A 20,577-nucleotide genomic window follows, 5' to 3' on the forward strand; every position below is an offset into this window, starting at 1 on the left:
TTCCAGCTGCCCTATGTGTTTCCACCTCTGGCACTCTTGCCCAGAGTGCTACGCAAGATCAGGTCCGATTGCCGCCGCGTCATACTCGTCGCCCCAGACTGGCCGAGGAGGTCGTGGTACCCGGATCTGTGGCATCTCACGGTCGGACAGCCGTGGGCGCTGCCAGATCGACCAGACTTGCTGTCACAAGGGCCGTTTTTCCATCGGAATTCTTCGGCCCTGAACCTGACTGTGTGGCCATTGAGTCCTGGATCCTAGCGTCTTCAGGATTATCTCAAGGTGTTGTTGCCACCATGAGACAAGCTAGGAAGCCCACGTCTGCTAAGATCTACCACAGGACGTGGAAGATATTCTTATCCTGGTGCTCTGCTCAGGGAGTGTCCCCCTGGCCATTTGCATTGCCTACGTTTCTTTCCTTCCTACAATCTGGGTTGGAAAAAGGTTTGTCGCTCGGCTCCCTTAAAGGGCAAGTCTCAGCGCTATCTGTATTTTTTCAAAAGCGTCTAGCACGACTTCCTCAGGTACGCACGTTCCTGCAGGGGGTTCGTCATATCGTCCCTCCGTACAAACGGCCGTTAGACCCATGGGATCTGAACTGGGTGCTAGTTGCTCTACAGAAGCCGCCCTTCGAGCCTCTGAGGGATGTTTCACTTTCTCGACTCTCACAGAAAGTGGCCTTTCTGGTAGCCGTCACGTCTCTTCGGAGGGTGTCCGAACTGGCAGCGCTGTCAGCTAAAGCCCCCTTCCTGGTTTTTCACCAGGACAAGGTAGTGCTGCGCCCGATCCCGGAGTTTCTCCCTAAGGTGGTATCCTCCTTTCATCTCAATCAGGATATCTCCTTACCTTCTCTTTGTACTCATCCAGTTCATCAGTATGAAAAGGATTTGCATTTGTTAGATCTGGTGAGAGCACTCAGAATCTACATTTCCCGCACGGCGCCCCTGCGCCGCTCGGATGCACTCTTTGTCCTTGTCGCCGGTCAGCGCAAAGGGTCGCAGGCTTCCAAATCCACCCTGGCTCGATGGATCAAGGAACCAATCCTTGAAGCCTACCGTTCTGCTGGGCTTCCGGTTCTTTCAGGGCTGAAGGCCCATTCTACCAGAGCCGTGGGTGCGTCCTGGGCATTACGACACCAGGCTACGGCTCAACAGGTGTGCCAGGCAGCTACCTGGTCGAGTCTGCACACTTTCACCAAACATTATCAGGTGCATACCTATGCTTCGGCGGACGCCAGCCTAGGTAGAAGAGTCCTGCAGGCGGCGGTTGCCTCCTTGTAGGGAAGGGCTGTTTTCGCAGCTCTAACATGAGGTATTAATTTACCCACCCAGGGACAGCTTTTGGACGTCCCAATCATCTGGGTCTCCCAATGGAGCGCCGAAGAAGAAGGGAATTTTGTTACTTACCGTAAATTCCTTTTCTTCTAGCTCCAATTGGGAGACCCAGCACCCGCCCTGTTTCCTTCGGGATTGTTGGTTTTTTCGGGTACACATGTTGTTCATGTTGAACGGTTTTCAGTTCTCCGATGTTCTTCGGATTGAATTTGTTTAAACCAGTTATTGGCTTTCCTCCTTCTTGCTTTGGCACTAAAACTGAGCATCCCGTGTTCCCACGGGGGGTGTATAGCCAGAAGGGGAGGGGCCTTACACTTTTTAGTGTAATGCTTTGTGTGGCCTCCGGAGGCAGTAGCTATACACCCAATCGTCTGGGTCTCCCAATTGGAGCTAGAAGAAAAGGAATTTACGGTAAGTAACAAAATTCCCTTCTTTTGCGCAGCGCTTCGGCAGTAGCCGAAGCGCTGCGCTCTGAGACGCCACGTGCGCACGGCCCCTGCACAATCTCCATAGACTGTGCAGGGTCGCAGGACGCATGCAGTTACGCTGCAAAGCGCAGCGTAACTGCATGAATTTACGCAACGTGCGCACATAGCCTAACTCCTACCTAACTGACAACTGACACTCGCTAGCTCCTCCTCTGGTTCCTGACTAGTGGGATTGGACAGGTCCCGACCAATGGGCAGCTATCCCTCTGTACCCATGTCTAGCCTGGTACCCAGCCTGTGGATTGGGGGCAAGGTTGTGTGTGTTATTGGTTACCACCACTGGTCTTCCAAGAACCTGGGGCAGGCACTGCATCTGTTACTGGATGCAATACCCTGCGGCGCCTGCTGGCTCAGGGGCGCCACACATGCATGCACATCTATGTAATCGCGACTGCCCATAAGATTTTGCCCAGCACAGTGGATGGCGCAGGTGGTGTCATCCACATCAATCATCAGCAGAGGACCGAGATCAGCATGGAGAGGAGGGACAGGAGCCGCAACAAAGGAAGCACAACGGACTGGATTTAAGGATTACCGTACAGCGCTGGAGATTTTTAAAAGTTATTTGTGGCGTGTAGAGGGCGAGTCATAACATGCACCTTTATAGAAAGGAGCACAGGCGCTGCTTAAAGGGAATTTGTCACCAGGTTTTTACCACCTAATCTGAGAGCAGCATAATGTAGGGGCAGAGATCCTGATTCCAGTGATGTGTCACTTGCTGGGCTGCTAAGTGTAGTTTTGATAAAATCACTGTGTAAGCAGCAGTAGATTATCATTACAGGACTACTTGGAGTGCTGCAGATAGTCCAGCATATTCATGAGCTCTGTATAACTGCTAGATCTGCTGCAGAGAAAACATTGATTTTCTAAAAATGACAGCAAACAGCTCAGTAAGTGACACATCGCTGGAATCAGGGTCTCTGTAGCTACATTATGCTGGTGACAGATTCCCTTTAAGGTGCTAGCTTTAGTTTATAAGTCAAACTGGTGACTGGTTTCCTTCAAATCTCCTCTGACTTTTTTTTGCAAGCTAAATATGTTCAAATCCTGTAAATGTTCCTCATAGGATCGGATCCTTTAAAAGCTATAACTGTAGAAAAATAAGACACGGCCTGCACATCCAAATCTCACACATTGAGCTATTGCAGCTAAGCAAAAAATGACAATTTTCCTTTAAAAGCTGTGTGCAAATTTGTGTCAGACCTGGAATGGTGGTTTTGTTTTACTGATGCATGCAAGGAGAGCCGCCCTGAAGAGTCTGATTGGAGAAATGGATTGGCAGGAAGGGAAATGAGTAGATATGTATATAGCGCCAATATATTCCACAGGACTTTTATGATGCTAGACACTACGAGCAGTATGAATAGAAGGGTAGTCAGACAAGCCGGGATCATAAGCCAGGTGGTAATGTATAAGGTTCAGGGAGCAGATAGAGACGTGGTCAGGAAGAGGTCCTGAGGTCAGAAGCCGGGAGGTAACGTATAAGGTTCAGGGAGCAGACAGATGTGGTCAGGAAGAGGTCCTGAGGTCAGAAGCCGGGAGGTAACGTATAAGGTTCAGGGAGCAGACAGATGTGGTCAGGAAGAGGTCCTGAGGTCAGAAGCCGGGAGGTAACGTATAAGGTTCAGGGAGCAGACAGATGTGGTCAGGAAGATGTCTGAGGTCAAAAGCCGGGAAGTAACATATAAGGTTCAGGGAGCAGACAGAGATGTGGTCAGGAAGAGGTCCGAGGTCAGAAGCCGGGAGGTAACGTATAAGGTTCAGGGAGCAGACAGATGTGGTCAGGAAGAGGTCCTGAGGTCAGAAGCCGGGAGGTAACGTATAAGGTTCAGGGAGCAGACATGTGGTCAGGAAGAGGTCTGAGGTCAAAAGCCGGGAAGTAACATATAAGGTTCAGGGAGCAGACAGAGATGTGGTCAGGAAGAGGTCCGAGGTCAGAAGCCGGGAAGTAACGTATAAGGTTCAGGGAGCAGACAGAGACGTGGTCAGGAAGATGTCTGAGGTCAGATGTCGGGAGGTAACCTAAGGTTCAGGGAGCCAACAGAGACGTGATCAGAAAGAGGTCTGAGGTCAGAAGCTGGGAGGTAACATATAAGTTTCAGGGAGCAGACAGATATGTGCTCAGGAAGAGGTCCAAGGTCAGTAGCCGGGAGGTAACCTAAGGTTCAGGGAGCCGACAGAGACGTGATCAGAAAGAGGTCTGAGGTCAAAAGCTGGGACGTAACATATAAGATTCAGGGAGCAGACAGATATGTGCTCAGGATGAGGTCCAAGGTCAGTAGCCGGGAGGTAATGTATAACGTTCAGGGAGATAACAGAGACGTGGTCAGGAAGAGGTCTGAGGTCAGCAGACGTGAGGTAACGTATAATGTTCAGGGATCTAACAGAGATGTGGTCAGGAAGGGGTCCAAGGTCAGTAGCCGGGAGGTAATGTATAACGTTCAGGGAGCAGACAGAGACGTGGTCAGGAAGAGGTCTGAGGTCAGTAGACGTGAGGTAATGTATAATGTTCAGGGAGCTAACAGAGACGTTGTCAGGAAGACGTTTGAGGTCAGTAGCTGGGAGGTAATGTATAACGTTAGGGAGCAGCCAGAGATGTGGTCAGGAAGAGGTCAGAAGCCAAGTTCAGAACACTTACACCAGACAGGAGCCAAGAGCACACTAAGGCTGGTTTCACACATCCGGCTTTTCTCCACTTTATCAGATCCGGCATGCTCCCGTACAGTGTATACATTACAATCGCCGCGCTGCAACTTCCTGGTCACATGATCCGGTCACATGACAGCATGTGACCGGAGCTTGTTGCGCGGCCATTGTACTGTATACACTGTACAGGAGCGTGCCGGATCCGACAAAGTGGAGAAAAGCCGGATGTGTGAAACCTGCCTTAGGCTGCTTTCACACATCAGTTTTTTTAAATCAGGCACAATTCGGCGCTTTGCAGAAAAACGCATCAGGTTTTCTTTTGCCACCGGATGCGTTTTTTCCTCATAGACTTGCATTAGCGCCGGATTGTGCCGCATGGCCTTGCGTTGCGTCCGTTTTTTGCCGGATGTGGCATAAGGCTGCTTTCACACATCCAGTTTTTGCAGTGCAGCTCAATCCGGCTCAAAAACCTATGCAACGGATGTGGCGAAAAAAAACGGATCCGTTGCATAAGTTTTTCCATGCGGCCTGTCCGTTTTTTGAAAGATTCGGCTTGATACTGAGCATGCGCAGTGCAAAAAACCTCATCCGGCGGTCAGATGCGGTTTTTGCTGCAGGACGCCGCATCCAGCGACCATAGGCTTGCATTGTAAATCGTGCTGCATTGCGCCGGATCCGGTGCGATGCGGTTTTTTCGCCACATAAAAAAACGTGCCAGGCAATGTTCCATCTGGCCACCGCATGGGCTAAATATGCCGCATCCGGCGAAAACCGGACGCAACGCAAGGCCATGCGGCACAATAGGGCGCTAATGCAAGTCTATGCGGAAAAACGCAACTGGCGGCAAAAAAAAACGGTTGCATTTTTTCTGCAAAGCGCCGTATTGTGCCACTCAGCAAAAAGCGGATGTGTGAAAGCAGCCTTAGCAGTTGCAGTGACCAGATGGAACGTTGCTTACAGCGTTTTTTGTCTGTGGCACGATTTACAATGCAAGCCTATGGACGCCGGATGCGGCGTCCTGCGGCAAAAAACGCATCCAGCGGCCGGATGTGGTTTTTTGAACTGCGCGTGCTCAGTATCAAACCGGATCCGTCAAAAAACGGATGGGCCGTTACTTATGCAACGGATCCGTTTTTTTCGCCGCATCCGTTGCATAGGTTTTTGAGCTGGATTGAGTCGCAGTGCAAAAAACGGATCTGTGAAAGCAGCCTAAGGAGGGTGACTAGGGTTTTTGGTTGGCTGTGTGTTTCCTAAGTGGGGAAAGGTGTTGTGCGGGGGCCTATCTGTGACTACCTGGTTTTGCCAGGGCGTCACAAATGCAAAATGCTCCGCACAGCAGAGCCGTGACAACTTTACAATTCAAAAGGGACATATACAGACAATATCTGACATAAATTATTATTAATAATATTAGTATTATTATTATTGGACCAAAATGTGGGACTAGATTCCTCTTTCGGTACATGGTGGCCATTGTTAGGGCGGGGAACCTGCAAACGCGAATGGTAAAGGATAGAATAGCGCAATATTTGTTTTCTAAACATTAGTCTGAGTTCATTTTTAGGATTTTATTATTTTTTCATAATAAATATAGGAGAAATTTGTGTATTCTGATTTGGGAAATGATCCTCGTATATTATACGAGTCGTATAACAATGTGTATGTGGTCATATACGTCGCTTTGCGTTCCAAAAAAAGAATGGAAGTGACCAGCTCCGATACTTCACATGCAAATCTATGGTCAACGCTCATGACTATTTGGGTTTATTTTAGACTTTTAATTTTAGTATTTTTCCATTGATAATAAAATTGCATAAAAAGAAAAAACAGACATTCTGTTAGTGATTGAAGAGCCCTTTTGCATGTTCAGAGCTATTGGCCCCCCCCCCAGGCTGATAACTGGGGACTCTTTCAGATATTTCTGCAGTAGGAACTAATGTTTCGGAGCTCTGTTCCCTCTTTCTAGTGACACAGCTGCACTACTTCCTGTGAGCAAAAGAGGAGGAAGAGGCTGAGGAGGGGCTGAGGATGCAGCTGCTGCAGGTCAATGGTGGCTGCACTGATTAAGGGGGTCCGGCTGCAGCGGTCAGAGGTATTGTATTGTCAGCACTGGTGGGCTGCTACATTGTTGTAATTACTAATGGAGCATATATACAGCCTGATATATAGTTACTACCGTGTGATTGATGGTTAGGGGCAGACCCTTCTCATTGTGTGCCCTATATTTATAATGCATTACCTGATTCTGCTTACTTTTGCACCGAAACGTGAGCGAGGGAGGTGACGTCACATTTGCTGATACCTGTAAGGTCGCGCGCACGGTCAGTGGTCACCGTGAACCTACAGACAGAAAAGGGCCTCTGTGCAAATGGGTCTTTTGTAGTCCAATAAGGCCGCTTTCACACATCCAGTTTTTGCCGTCAGGCACAATCTGGCAAAATGCGGAGAAAACGGATCCGTTTTATTCCCCATTGACTTGTATTGGCGCCGGATGACCTTGCGTTGCATGCGGCGTGAAATTTCTTCATCTGGCTGCCGGAAAGGTTGCAGCATGCAACGTTTTTTTGTCTCCGGATCCGGCGCCGTCCGACACGTTGTATAATGGAAGCCTATGGGCGCCGGATCTGTTGTCATCCGGCATATGACGGAATCCAATGACGCATCCGCTTTTTTTAACTGAACATGCTCCGTATCACAACAACGGATCCATCAAAAACCAGAAGGAACGCATGGAAAAAACTGATGCGATGGATCCGGCAAAAAAACGGATCAGTTGCATCAGTTTTTTCCATCAGTTCCTTCCGTTTTTTGACGGATCCATTGTGATACTGAGCATGCTCAGCTCAAAAAAACTGGATCCAACGGCCGTATCCGTTTGTTTTTTTTTGCGCATTACGCCGGATCCGGCGTCCATAGGCTTCCATTATAAAACACGCCGGCGCGATACGTTTTTTTGTCGGAGACAAAAAACGTTCCCCTCAGCGTTCCATCCAGCCACCGGACAAGCAATCCGGCGCTAATAGAGGTTTATGGGGGGGGGAAACGGATCTGGCGTCAACGGACGCCGGATTCGGTTTTTTTCAGGTTTTTGCCGGATTGTGCCTGATGGTAAAATCCGGATGAGTGAAAGCAGCCTAACTCATCAAAATGCACAATTCCACCTACTTTGGAGGTAGAAATGGGCCCCTTTATATCTAGGGCCCCTGTGCGGCTGCGCCGCTGATATGTCCGGCCCTGTGTGAACCTGTCCTTTTCATTGTAATATACTTTTATATGTTGAATCTTACCCTTTGAAACCCTATGAACACACTATGTTCGTTTTTACTTAAGGGTTACCCAGAGAAGGCGTCTCATTTACCTAACAATATGAAGAGGGGGGGCGGGCATCAGTGGACAAATTTTGGGGTCCACATTGATTTTAGCATGGAAAGCTGTGCAATTCTTTACACTTTCATCCAGATAACATTTACAGTGAATAGTGATTGTCCAGGGTTCATCTGATTTCCGTTTATAAGAGAAAAATCCTCATTGTGCAGACCTTACTTTTCTTCTTAAGTTTACGGTCGTGGCCAAACGTTTGAAGACTGGCTCCAATTTAGTTTATTTTTTACAAAGTCTGCTGCATTTAGTATTTTTTTTTTATCTATTAGGCTAAGTTCACACTTCCATTGTTTTGCTTCCGCCGCAATCCGTCGCCTTGAGAAATTACAGTATCCTGCAAAATATTTTGCAGGAATCCGTTTTTTTCCCATAGGCTTCTATTGGCGGCGGATTGTGACTGATGGCCTTGCGTTGCATCCGCCGCGTGACGGATCAGTTGTTTACTGACTGACTGTCAGGCGGGAGCAACGCTGAATGTAACGTTTTTGTGTGCGGCGGATCGTTTTTTTACTGTGAGCATGTGCACAGTAAAAAACCATGATCGACTGTAAATTCAGTTCCAGTTCCAATGGCCGGAACGATCAGCGGATCGCCCGGCGGCCGGCTGTGACCATTCAGCAGATCGCCCGGCGGCCGGCTGTGACCATTCAGCGGATCGGCCGGCTGTGACCATTCAGCGGATCGGCCGGCTGTGACCATTCAGCGGATCGGCCGGCTGTGACCATTCAGCGGATCGGCCGGCTGTGACCATTCAGCGGATTGGCCGGGTGTGAACATTCAGCGGATTGGCCGGGTGTGAACATTCAGCGGATTGGCCGGGTGTGAACATTCAGCGGATTGGCCGGGTGTGAACATTCAGCGGATTGGCCGGGTGTGAACATTCAGCGGATTGGCCGGGTGTGAACATTCAGCGGATTGGCCGGGTGTGAACATTCAGCGGATTGGCCGGGTGTGAACATTCAGCGGATTGGCCGGGTGTGAACATTCAGCGGATTGGCCGGGTGTGAACATTCAGCGGATTGGCCGGGTGTGAACATTCAGCGGATTGGCCGGGTGTGAACATTCAGCGGATTGGCCGGGTGTGAACATTCAGCGGATTGGCCGGGTGTGAACATTCAGCGGATCGGCCGGGTGTGAACATTCAGCGGATCGGCCGGGTGTGAACATTCAGCGGATCGGCCGGGTGTGAACATTCAGCGGATCGGCCGGGTGTGAACATTCAGCGGATCGCCCGGCGGCCGGCTTTTGTGAACAGTCAGCGGATCGCCCGGCGGCCGGCTTTTGTGAACAGTCAGCGGATCGCCCGGCGGCCGGCTTTTTTGGAGCCAGCCGCTGGGCGATAGCTGATCGTTCACAAAAGCCGGCTGCTGGTAAAACCGTAAAAAAAAAGGATCTTTTTTTTGCAGCATCAGTCACATCAGTTTTGACACTATCTGCAACGCATCCGTTGCATTAAGCCCGCTACACACGCTTCAATATATCTCACAATCCGTCGTTGGGGTCAAGTTGTAAGTGACGCACATCCGGCATCGTTTGTGACGTATCTGCGTGTGACATCTACTTGCGATCATGATTGAACGCAAAACCGTTGATCGCAAACACATCGTATCATTCTCTAGAATTGAGCGTTTTGTTGCACGAACCTAGTGAATTGTAACGTGTGACATCCCTCATACGATTGTGATGTCTGATGCTATGTGCGCAGGTGTGCGCTCTGCACCGCAGCTTAAAAAAAGGTCCGCTTCAGAGCGCAGCTGAAAAGCCTCACAATGTCTGTCAGTCACTAATCTCTGTCAGTCGGTCACTATCTCTGTCCCTCACTCTCTGTCCATGTCAGTCTATCCCCCTCTCTCATATACTCACCGATCCCCGATCCCCGGCGCTGCACGGCGTTCACACTGCTCTGGCGGCTTTTACTGTTTTGAAAAAGCCGGCCGCCCATTAAACAATCTCGTATTCCCTGCTTTCCCCGCCCACCGGCGCCTATGATTGGTTACAGTGAGACACGCCCCCACGCTGAGTGACAGGTGTCACACTGCACCCAATCACAGCAGCCGGTGGGCGTGTCTATACTGTGTAGTGAAATAAATAATTAAATAATTAAAAAAAACGGCGTGCGGTCCCCCCCAATTTTAAAACCAGCCAGATAAAGCCATACGGCTGAAGGCTGGTATTCTCAGGATGGGGAGCTCCACGTTATGGGGAGCCCCCCAGCCTAACAATATCAGCCAACAGCCGCCCAGAATTGCCGCATACATTATATGCGACAGTTCTGGGACTGTACCCGGCTCTTCCCGATTTGCCCTGGTGCGTTGGCAAATCGGGGTAATAAGGAGTTATTGGCAGCCCATAGCTGCCAATAAGTCCTAGATTAATCATGTCAGGCGTCTATGAGACACCCTCCATGATTAATCTGTAAATTACAGTAAATAAACACACACAACCGAAAAAATCCTTTATTAGAAATAAAAAACACACACATATTCCCTGGTTCACCACTTTAATCAGCCCCAAAAAGCCCTCCATGTCCGGCGTAATCCAGGATGCTCCAGCGTCGCTTCCAGCGCTGCTGCATGGAGGTGACCGGAGCAGCAGCAGACACAGCCGCTCCGGTCACCTCCACGCAGGTAATGAAGACAGCCGCGCGATCAGCTGCTGTCACTGAGGTTACCCGCTGTCACTGGATCCAGCGGTGGCCGCGGGTAACCTCAGTGACAGCTCAGCTGATCGCGCTACTCACCGCCGCTCCTATCACCTCCACGCAGCAACTGAGGTGAGTTGCGCGATCAGCTGAGCTGTCACTGAGGTTACCCGCGGCCACCGCTGCATCCAGTGACAGCGGGTAACCTCAGTGACAGCAGCTGATCGCGCGGCTGTTTTCATTACCTGCGTGCAGGTGACCGGAGCGGTGGTGTCTGCTGCAGCTCCGGTCACCTCCATGCAGCAGCGCTGGAAGCGACGCTGGAGCATCCTGGATTACGCCGGACATGGAGGGCTTTTTGGGGCTGATTAAAGTGGTGAACCAGGGTATATGTTTGTGTTTTTATTTCTAATAAAGGATTTTTTCGGGCGTGTGTGTTTATTTACTGTAATTTACAGATTAATCATGGAGGGTGTCTCATAGACGCCTGACATGATTAATCTAGGACTTATTGGCAGCTATGGGCTGCCAATAACTCCTTATTACCTCGATTTGCCAACGCACCAGGGCAAATCGGGAAGAGCCGGGTACAGTCCCAGAACTGTCGCATATAATGTATGCGGCAATTCTGGGCGGCTGTTGGCTGATATTGTTAGGCTGGGGGGCTCCCCATAACGTGGAGCTCCCCATCCTGAGAATACCAGCCTTCAGCCGTATGGCTTTATCTGGCTGGTTTTAAAATTGGGGGGACCGCACGCCGTTTTTTTTTATTATTTAATTATTTATTTCACTACACAGTATAGACCCGCCCACCGGCTGCTGTGATTGGGTGCAGTGTGACACCTGTCACTCAGAGTGGGCGCGTGTCTCACTGTAACCAATCATAGGCGCCGGTGGGCGGGGAAAGCAGGGAATACGAGATTGTTTAATGGGCGGCCGGCTTTTTCAAAACAGTAAAAGCCGCCGGAGCAGTGTGAACGCCGTGCAGCGCCGGGGATCGGGGATCGGTGAGTATATGAGAGAGGGCTGCTAACTTCAGTAATTTAGGAGATTAGCGGTCACCGGTGAGTCCTTCACAGGTGACCGCTAATCAGGACGCGACACAGACAGAGCCGCAGCATGACAATGAAGTTGGGTGAAGTTCACCCGAGTTCATTCTGACAGTGCGGCTCTGTCTGTGTCTGCTGTCATCTGCCATTCAGCTCTGCTACATGGCTGTCTGTGTCTGCTGTCATCTGCCATTCAGCTCTGCTACATGGCTGTCTGTGTCTGCTGTCATCTGCCATTCAGCTCTGCTACATGGCTGTCTGTGTCTGCTGTCAGCGGCCATGTAGCAGAGCTGAATTGGCAGATGACATAGTAAAAACGCATCCCTACACATTACACACGCTTGGCAAGTCAATAAATAAAAAAAAAAAAAAAAGGTGCCCAATGCATACGTCACAGAACACATGATCTAAAGGATCGCACATAACATTGATCAATTTAACATAGACTACTAACGCTCGTGTGACAGCAAATGAACGACCTACGTGTGATCTCATAAGATCCCGTATGCAACCTGGGCGTGTCACATCGCAAATGCGATTGTACAACTAATTGCAACGTGTAAAGTGGGCTTTAGTCACACAACTGATTGTGACTGATGCAAAACAACGGAAGTGTGAACTTTAGCCTAAAGCGGGCTTTACACGCTACGACATCGCTAATGCGGAGTCGTTGGGGTCACGGATTTTGTGACGCACATCCGGCCGCATTAGCGATGCCGTTGCGTGTGACATCGTTTAGCGATTTTGCATCGTTGCAAAACCGTGCAAAATCGCTAATCGGCGACACGGGGGTCCATTCCCAATTATCGTTACTGCAGCAGTAACGAGGTTGTTCGTCGCTCCTGCGGCAGCACACATCGCTGCGTGTGACGCCGCAGGAGCGAGGAAGCTCTCCCTACCAGCCTCCCGGCCGCTATGCGGAAGGAAGGAGGTGGGCGGGATGTTACGTCCCGCTCATCTCCGCCCCTCCGCTGCTATTGGGCGGCGGTTCAGTGACGTTTCAGTGACGTCGCTGTGACGCCGCACAAACCGCCCCCTTAGAAAGGAGGCGGTTCGCCGGTCACAGCGACGTCGCCGGACAGGTAAGTATGTGTGACGGCTCTGGGCGATGTTGTGCGGCACGGGCAGCGATATGCCCGTGTCGCGCAACAGATGGGGGCGGGTACCCACACTAGCGATATCGGGACCGATATCGCAGTGTGTAAAGTAGCCTTAAGGCTAGGTTCACACTTCCATTGTTTTGCTTCAGTCACAATCTGTCACCTTGAGGAATTACGGTATCCTGCAAAATATTTTGCAGGATTCCAGTTTTTCCCCATAGACGTCTATTAGCGACGGATTGCGACTGATGACCCTGCGTTGCATCCGCTGCGTCGTGGTCAGTCATTTTTTGACTGACCGCCGGGTGGGAGCAACGCAGAATGTAACGTTTTTTCAGCAGCGCCATCCGTAGGATTTCGCTGCGCATGCGCTCTCTGGCTCCCTGCACGCGTAACCAGGATACACATCAGGTAACCAAGCAATGCGCTTTGGTTAGTTACCCGATATTTACACTGGTTAAGGGTGCAGGGAGCCCGCGCTAAGCGGTGTACGCTGGTAACCAAGATAAATATCGGGTAACCAAGCAAAAAGTGCTTTGCTTTTACCCAATATTTATCCTGGATACGTGTGCAGGGAGCCCGACACTTCCCCGCTCGGCTCCGCCCCCTCCCGCACTCAGCATGTATACACACACACACTCACCTGTCCTGCAGTCCCCGCGGCACTGACGTCTTCAGCGCCACGGCCCCGCTCGGCTTCACCCACCCCGAACTCCGCTCCCCGCACACAACGGAGTCCGACAATGAAATTCTGTTCATTGTCATCCGTTGTACAACGCATCAGTCACATGCGTCAAGCGACGCATGTGACTGATGCAAAACAACGCAAGTGTGAACCTAGCCTAAGTCGGATGTTTCTATGATTAGTGAACTACATTTATAAACCTTTCATAACCTTTTAAACATTTATTGACAAATACATCAAGTTAATGCAAGGACTCAATATTTACAGTGTTAACCTTAAAGGGAAGCGGTCAGGTCCCTCATGCGTTCTGACCTACGAGCGGGGTGATGTGTGGCCTAGTAACCCCTTCCTACCCATCCCTGTGTTGTAATATTGCGGAATATGAATGTATAAAAAAGTTTTATAACTTACATATTCCGTATGTAAATAAGCACAGGGACTAGTCCCCTGGGCGTCGCTTCTCCCCGTGGCAATTTGCCTTCTCTCCGTGGTATTATGTCCCCATGGGCGTTTGCATGCTTTCCATGGTATTACGCCCCTGTGGACGTGATATCATGGATTTACATGAGTAATGTCACCGTCAGCTCTTTGAGAATCCGCGCATGCGCGCTTACCATTCCCGCAGCCTTGTTATCTGGGTGCATGCGTCTCGGCTTCAGACATTGCTTTGCGCATGCGCAGAAGACTCCTCCTGCGGTTCCGACCATGCACAGAGCGCGTATGACGCCGAGAAGCAAGCACCCGGATAACAAGGCTGCGGGAATGGCAAGATCTCAAGGAGCTGACGGTGACATCACTCATGACATCACTCCCACAGGGCGAAGCGACGCCCAAGGGACTAGACCCTCTGATCATTTACATAGGGAAGGAACATGTAGGTTATAAAAAAAATGTTATACATTCATATTACAACACAGGGATGGGTAGGAAGGGGTTACTAGGCCACACATCAACCTACTTGTAGATCAGAACGCGTGTGGGACCTGACCGCTTCCCTTTAGGGTATGTGCCCACGATCAGCACTCACTGCATCCTGGTCCTGACCTGCAGGGCCGCGCGTCTCCTCCGCAGGAGATCACAGGAGACCGCAGCGCCTCGTACCCATGAACAGGGTGCAGTGCGCTGCGGTCTCCTGCTGTGTTCTCCCTACGGAGGACGCATGCGAATCCACAGCAAACAATTGACATGCTGCGGTCTGGAAACACGCTCCGCAGGTCAGTGTTTGCTGCGGAAAAAACAAGCACAGTGGGCACAGGATTTCTAGAAATCCCATCCTCTGTTCTTGTCCTGTACAATGCAGTGTTTTGGACCATATCACTGTGACCACTCCACACAAGAGAAGAGACACTGTCTGGGACTTCTATACCTTCAAGGGCATGAAGGGTTAATTATTACAGGGGTACTCCTATTTCATAAACTGCATATCGCTAGGATATGTCATCACTTAGTGATTTGGGGGAGGGTCCGACCTCTCAGACCTGCACTGATCCTCAGAAGGAACAGGCTGCACTATGCAATCGGTGCTGTTGCCACGTCACTGCTTTTTAGTGTATGGCGTTGCTCCCCCCCCCCCTTAAATATACAGTTGAAACCAGAAGTTTACATACACTATCTATAATGACACATCTACAGGTTTTTCCCTCCGCTCTCTATACAGACACATCTGCAGGTCTTTCCCTCTGCTCTCTATACAGACACATCTGCAGGTTTTTCCCTTCCCTCTCTATACAGACACATCTGCAGGTTTTTCCCTCCACTCTCTATAAAGACACATCTGCAGGTTTTTCCCTTCCCTCTCTATACAGATACATCTGCAGGTTTTTCCCACCGCTCTCTATACAGACACATCTGCAGGTTTTTCTCTCCGCTCTCTATACAGACACATCTGCAGGTTTTTCCCTCCGCTCTCTATACAGACACATCTGCAGGTTTTTCCCTTCCCTCTCTATACAGACACATCTGCAGGTTTTTCCCACCGCTCTCTATACAGACACATCTGCAGGTTTTTCCCTTCCCTCTCTATACAGACACATCTGCAGGTTTTTCCCACCGCTCTCTATACAGACACGTCTGCAGGTTTTTCCCACCTCTCTCTATACAGACACATCTGCAGGTTTTTCTCTCCGCTCTCTATACAGACACATCTGCAGGTTTTTCCCACCGCTCTCTATACAGACACATCTGCAGGTTTTTCTCTCTGCTCTCTATACAGACACATCTGCAGGTTTTTCCCTCCGCGCTCTATACAGACACATCTGCAGGTTTTTCTCTCTGCTCTCTATACAGACACATCTGCAGGTTTTTCCCTCCGCGCTCTATACAGACACATCTGCAGGTTTTTCCCACCGCTCTCTATACAGATACATCTGCAGGTTTTTCCCACCGCTCTCTATACAGACACATCTGCAGGTTTTTCTCACTATCTGATATGGAATCAGAATAAACCTTTCCCGTTTTAGGTCAATTAGGAACCAAAATTATTCATATTTGCCAAATGCCAGAATAATGAGAGAGAGAATGTTTTAAGACATGTTTATTACTTTCTGCAAAGTCAAATGTTTTCCTCCATGTCATTAGTATTTGGTGCCATTGCTCTTACACTGTGTGACTTGGGGAAAACGTTTTGGATCCTTCCACAAGCTTCTCACAATAGTTGGTAGGAATTTGGGCCTATTCCTCCTGACAGAACTTGAGCCATGTTTGGAGGTCGCCGCTCGCACCAGTCTCTTCAGCTTTGCCCTTAAATTTTCAGTAGGACTGAGATCAGGGCTTTGTGATAGCCACTCCAAAACATTGACTGTGTTATCCTTAAGCCACTGTGTAACCAGTTTGGCAGTAGCTTCAGGTCATTTGTCCATTTGGAGGACCTATTTCTGCCCAAGCTTTAAGTTCCTGGCTGATGTCTTGAGATGTTGCTTCAGTATTGCCACACAATCTTCTTTCCTTGTGATGCCATCTATTTTATGAAGTGCACCGGTCCCTCCTGCAGCAAAACAACCCCACAACATGATGCTGTCGCCCCGTGTGTCACAGTTGGGATGGTGTTCTTGGGCTTCAAAGCTTCTCCCTTTTTCCTCCAAACGTAGCGATGGTCATTATGGCCAAAGAGGTCAATTTTAGTTTCATCAGACCACAAGACACATGTCCAAAAATTAATGTCTAATGCCGGCGTCACACGGTACGATATATCGGGCGATATGTCGTCGGGGTCACGTCGTAAGTGACGCACATCCGGCATCGTTGGATGTATCGTACCGTGTGACACCTCTGAACGACTGTGAAGGAGCAAAAATACTCACCTTATTGTTGCTCGTTGACACGTCGTTCATTTCCATAATATCGTCCCACCTTCTCTGTGCCGGTTGTTCATCGTTCCTGCGGCAGCACACATCGCTCCATGTGACACCCCGGGAACGATGAACACAGCTTACCTGCGTCCCGCCAGCAATGCGGGAGGAGGAGGTGGGCGGGATGTTTACATCCCGCTCATCTCCGCCCCTCCGCTTCTATTGGCCGGCCGCTGTGTGACGCCGAACGTCCCTCCCACTTCAGGAAGTGGATGTTCGCCGCCCACAGCGAGGTCGTTCGGGAAGTAAGTGCGTGTGACGGGGGTTAACGACTCTGTGCGCCACGGGCAACTAATTGCCCGTGACGCACAAACGACGGGGGCGGGTGCGATCGCTTATGCGATCGCACGATAGATCGTACTGTGTGACGCCGGCCTTAGTTCCTGTGTGCATTTTCAAACATTAATCTGGCTTTTTTATGTGTCTTTTGGAGTAATGGCTTCTTTCTTGCAGAGTGGCTTTTCAGCCCATGTTGATATTGTACTCATTTCACTGTGGATAATGACATAATCTTACTACCTTCCGCCAGCATCTTCACAAGGTATTTGGCTTTTGTTCTTGGCTTGATATCCACATGTCTGACCAAAGCATGTTCATCTCTGGTACACAGAACCCGTCTCCTTCCTGAGTGGTATGGTGGCTGGATTTTCCCATCTTGTTTGTACTTGCATATAATTCTTTGTACAGATGAATGAGGCACCTTCAGGTATCTGGAAATTGCACCCAAGGATGAACCAGACTTGTACAAGAACATAATTCTCTTCCTGAGATCTTGACTGATTTCTTTTGAGTTTCTCATGATGCTACACAAAGAAGCCATGTGTTTCAGGTGTGCATTACAATACATCCACAGGTGTGTCTCTAATTAACTCAGATGTTGCCAATGAACCTATCAGAAGCTTCCAAAAACATGACATCATCATATGGGCAGTTCCATATTGTTTAAAGGCATAGTACTCTTAGTGTATATAACTTTTGACTTTGCAGAAAGTAATAAAAATGCCTTAAAACATTCTCTCTCATTATTCCGATATTTGGCAAATATAAATAATATTGGTTCCTAATTGTCCTAAAATGGGAAAGTTTTATTATTATTTTATGTTAGATAGTGAGAAAAACCTGCGGATGTGTCTATACAGGGAGGAGGGAAAAATCTGCAGATGTGTCTTTATAGAGAACAGAGGGGAAAACCTGCAGATGTGTCTGTGTAGAGAGCGGAGGTAAAAACCTGCAGATGTGTCTTTTTAGATAGTGTATGTAAACCTTTGGTATCAACTGTATCTCCTGAAACTGAATGGAGTAGATCTTTTTACAATACTTTAACAGTTGAAAGGGTTAAACAGTTGTATTATTTTATGCTGTTATTATTAGCAGGTTTATATTTCATTATTTTTTCTTTTTTTTATAGCGGACTACACAATGATGGAGGGGCTTACATCCTGCCTGAGTGACATGCTGGACAGCGTGAAGGTAGCACAAGCCAAACTGGACAACAGCCCCTTTTCCATGGGAGAATTTTTGAAAAAAGTGGGCATCTCAAGTAATCAGCCAACCGTAGTGATGGGTCGCAAGCAATACAAGTGCGATTTATGCAATCGTAGCTTTTCGGACGCTTCCAACTTGAGACGTCACAAGAACATTCACACAGGCCTGAGGCCTTATGTGTGTGATATATGTGGCAGTAGCTTCCGTCAAAAATCCCAGCTGGACCGCCACCATTTGGTGCACACAGGGGAGCGACCCTATCGTTGTCCCTTTTGTACTAAAGGATTTAGGGACTCTACTGAGCTAAGGATTCACTTTCGGGTGCACACAGGCGAGAGGCCTTACACCTGTCCCATCTGCCAAAAAACCTTTTCTCGTATCTGCTATATGAGGAGACATCAGGATAAGCATGTAAAGATGTTGGTACAAGAACCCGAAAACTGTCATTTGGTCACCTCTACTAATGAGAACGAGGCGATTCCTCAAGAATTTCAGTGTTCCTACTGCATTCGATCGTTTAAGACAAAGAAAGACCTTGATGTCCATCGCCCTGTACATTTCAAGATGGGACCCTCGGGGCAGAAACTTTACGAATGTGTCGAATGCAAGAAGTGTTTCAACAATTCCTCGAATCTGAGAAAGCATGTGATCATCCATACGGGGAAGAAACCTTACACCTGTAACATCTGCAATCAATCTTTTCGGCAGGCCACCCATCTTCAGCGCCACTACTTGGTCCATACGGGGGAGAGGCCTTTCAAATGTTCTATGTGCCACAAAGGTTTTCGAGATACCAGTGACTTGTTAAAGCATCAATATGTTCATACTGGTGAAAATCCCAATCCGCTCCCCATCTGGCATAACGCTAGAATGCAAAGACAGAGGCGTAGGGGTGAAGGGTTCAGTCTTGAAGTCACCCCTTTGTCTACACCTCAGTCCATGCCTACTGTCGACGAAGACTCTTATGGTGTAAGGATGAAAGAAGAAGACCCACCTGGCAAAAATCATTGGAAAAATGATGACCCCGTACAAGGCAAGAATTTAAAATGCAGCCTCTGCGGCAAGTATTTTACTCGTATTTCGAGCCTCCATCGTCATTACTTGATGCATACGGGTTATCGGCCTTTCAGTTGTCCTATTTGTGGTAGGACTTTTCAGCAGCTCACTCATCTCGATCGGCACAAGCAGATCCACAGCAGAGACCAACGTTATCATTGCGCAACCTGCCGGAAAGCTTTTCGAGAGTCCAGTGAGCTCCTACACCACCAGCAGGTCCATACGAAGGATCAATCGGACGGTTGTCACCACAATGATGGAACTCCTTCTCAAATGTCTTACCTAAAGACCCATCAGATATGTCACAGATGGGAGGCCTGTGAGGACAGTGACATTTTGGTTGATGTTGACGATGGAAACTCAATAGAAGTTGTGTTGGTCTAAACTGGTGTCATCACCAGATAAAAAATTTTCGATTAGTAATTTCAACAATATGCACTGCCCTGGTCCGGCTTCCAGTCTGGTCATCCATGGCAGCAGATCAAGTCTACCTTGACTTCTGCAGCCAGGATAGTGGAGGCCTTTGTTGTTTGGTAGGCCCATGACATTGGGGAGTTTAGTAAACTCCGGCCGGACAATTGAAGACATCTGGCTGCTAGAAAGGACGCCAGACCAGAGCAGTGTGAATATTTTTGCTCAACTCTTGCAATATCCACAGGTAGTAGAGAAGTTCTTGCAGCCACAATTACTCCTAGGTTCCTGCACCGTCCATCTTGAAATATGTAATTTTTGCCATCGGTTGTCAAGAAATATCAAACCTATACTTCAATGAGTTCCGAACATTTTTTTTTTTACATTGACGATATAAATACAATCCTTCCTGTAAACATTTCTTGACTCCATGGTTTATCACTTTATAGTTTTGCATCAAAATGTTCCTCTCATGTATGAAGAATAGTTAACTAGGAGCCATGTTTGTGGTATCTGAGCTGGAGAACGTGACATCTGACGTCTGTACGTGTAGATTCAGGTTGTTGCTGTAGAATTGAAATAATGTGCATTATAAGACAATAAAAAAAAATCTTAAATCTCCATGGGCAGCTGTGAGAAATAAATGGTATACGCAAGCCGAAGCCATAATTAATAGCTGGTTCAGATGAATATCTTACTGTCACAAAGACTATAGGATTGCGGGGAACCAGGGCTCCTAAGCTGACCCTCAAGCTAGGTGGCCCTATGCTATCCCAAACCTCAGGGATACTCTTAATGGTGGAGAGGTCTGAGTCTCCTTCCTGGCCCAGTTCCTGACCAGTCCTGATCAGATTCTCCCTCTCTCTCCCTACAGTGAGATATGGGACAGGAGTGGGATGAAATCCACAGATCAAGGCCCCCTTCACACGTCTGTGATTCTGGTATGTATGTTGCTGT

At 48.7% G+C, this 20,577-nt stretch overlaps 1 protein-coding gene across 1 annotated transcript; it reads left to right on the forward strand.

Moving 5' to 3' along the window:
• Positions 1-6,463: 6,463 nt before the first annotated feature.
• On the forward strand, positions 6,464-20,214 carry LOC142250667 (uncharacterized). The gene is made up of 2 exons (XM_075322858.1): positions 6,464-6,557; positions 18,077-20,214. The coding sequence occupies exon 2, from the start codon at positions 18,088-18,090 to the stop codon at positions 19,591-19,593; it is 1,506 nt and encodes a 501-aa protein (XP_075178973.1). The 5' UTR covers positions 6,464-6,557; positions 18,077-18,087; the 3' UTR covers positions 19,594-20,214.
• Positions 20,215-20,577: the final 363 nt, after the last annotated feature.

The sequence above is a fragment of the Anomaloglossus baeobatrachus genome, chromosome 9 (assembly GCF_048569485.1).
Source record: "Anomaloglossus baeobatrachus isolate aAnoBae1 chromosome 9, aAnoBae1.hap1, whole genome shotgun sequence".
In the NCBI taxonomy this organism is placed as follows: domain Eukaryota; kingdom Metazoa; phylum Chordata; class Amphibia; order Anura; family Aromobatidae; genus Anomaloglossus; species Anomaloglossus baeobatrachus.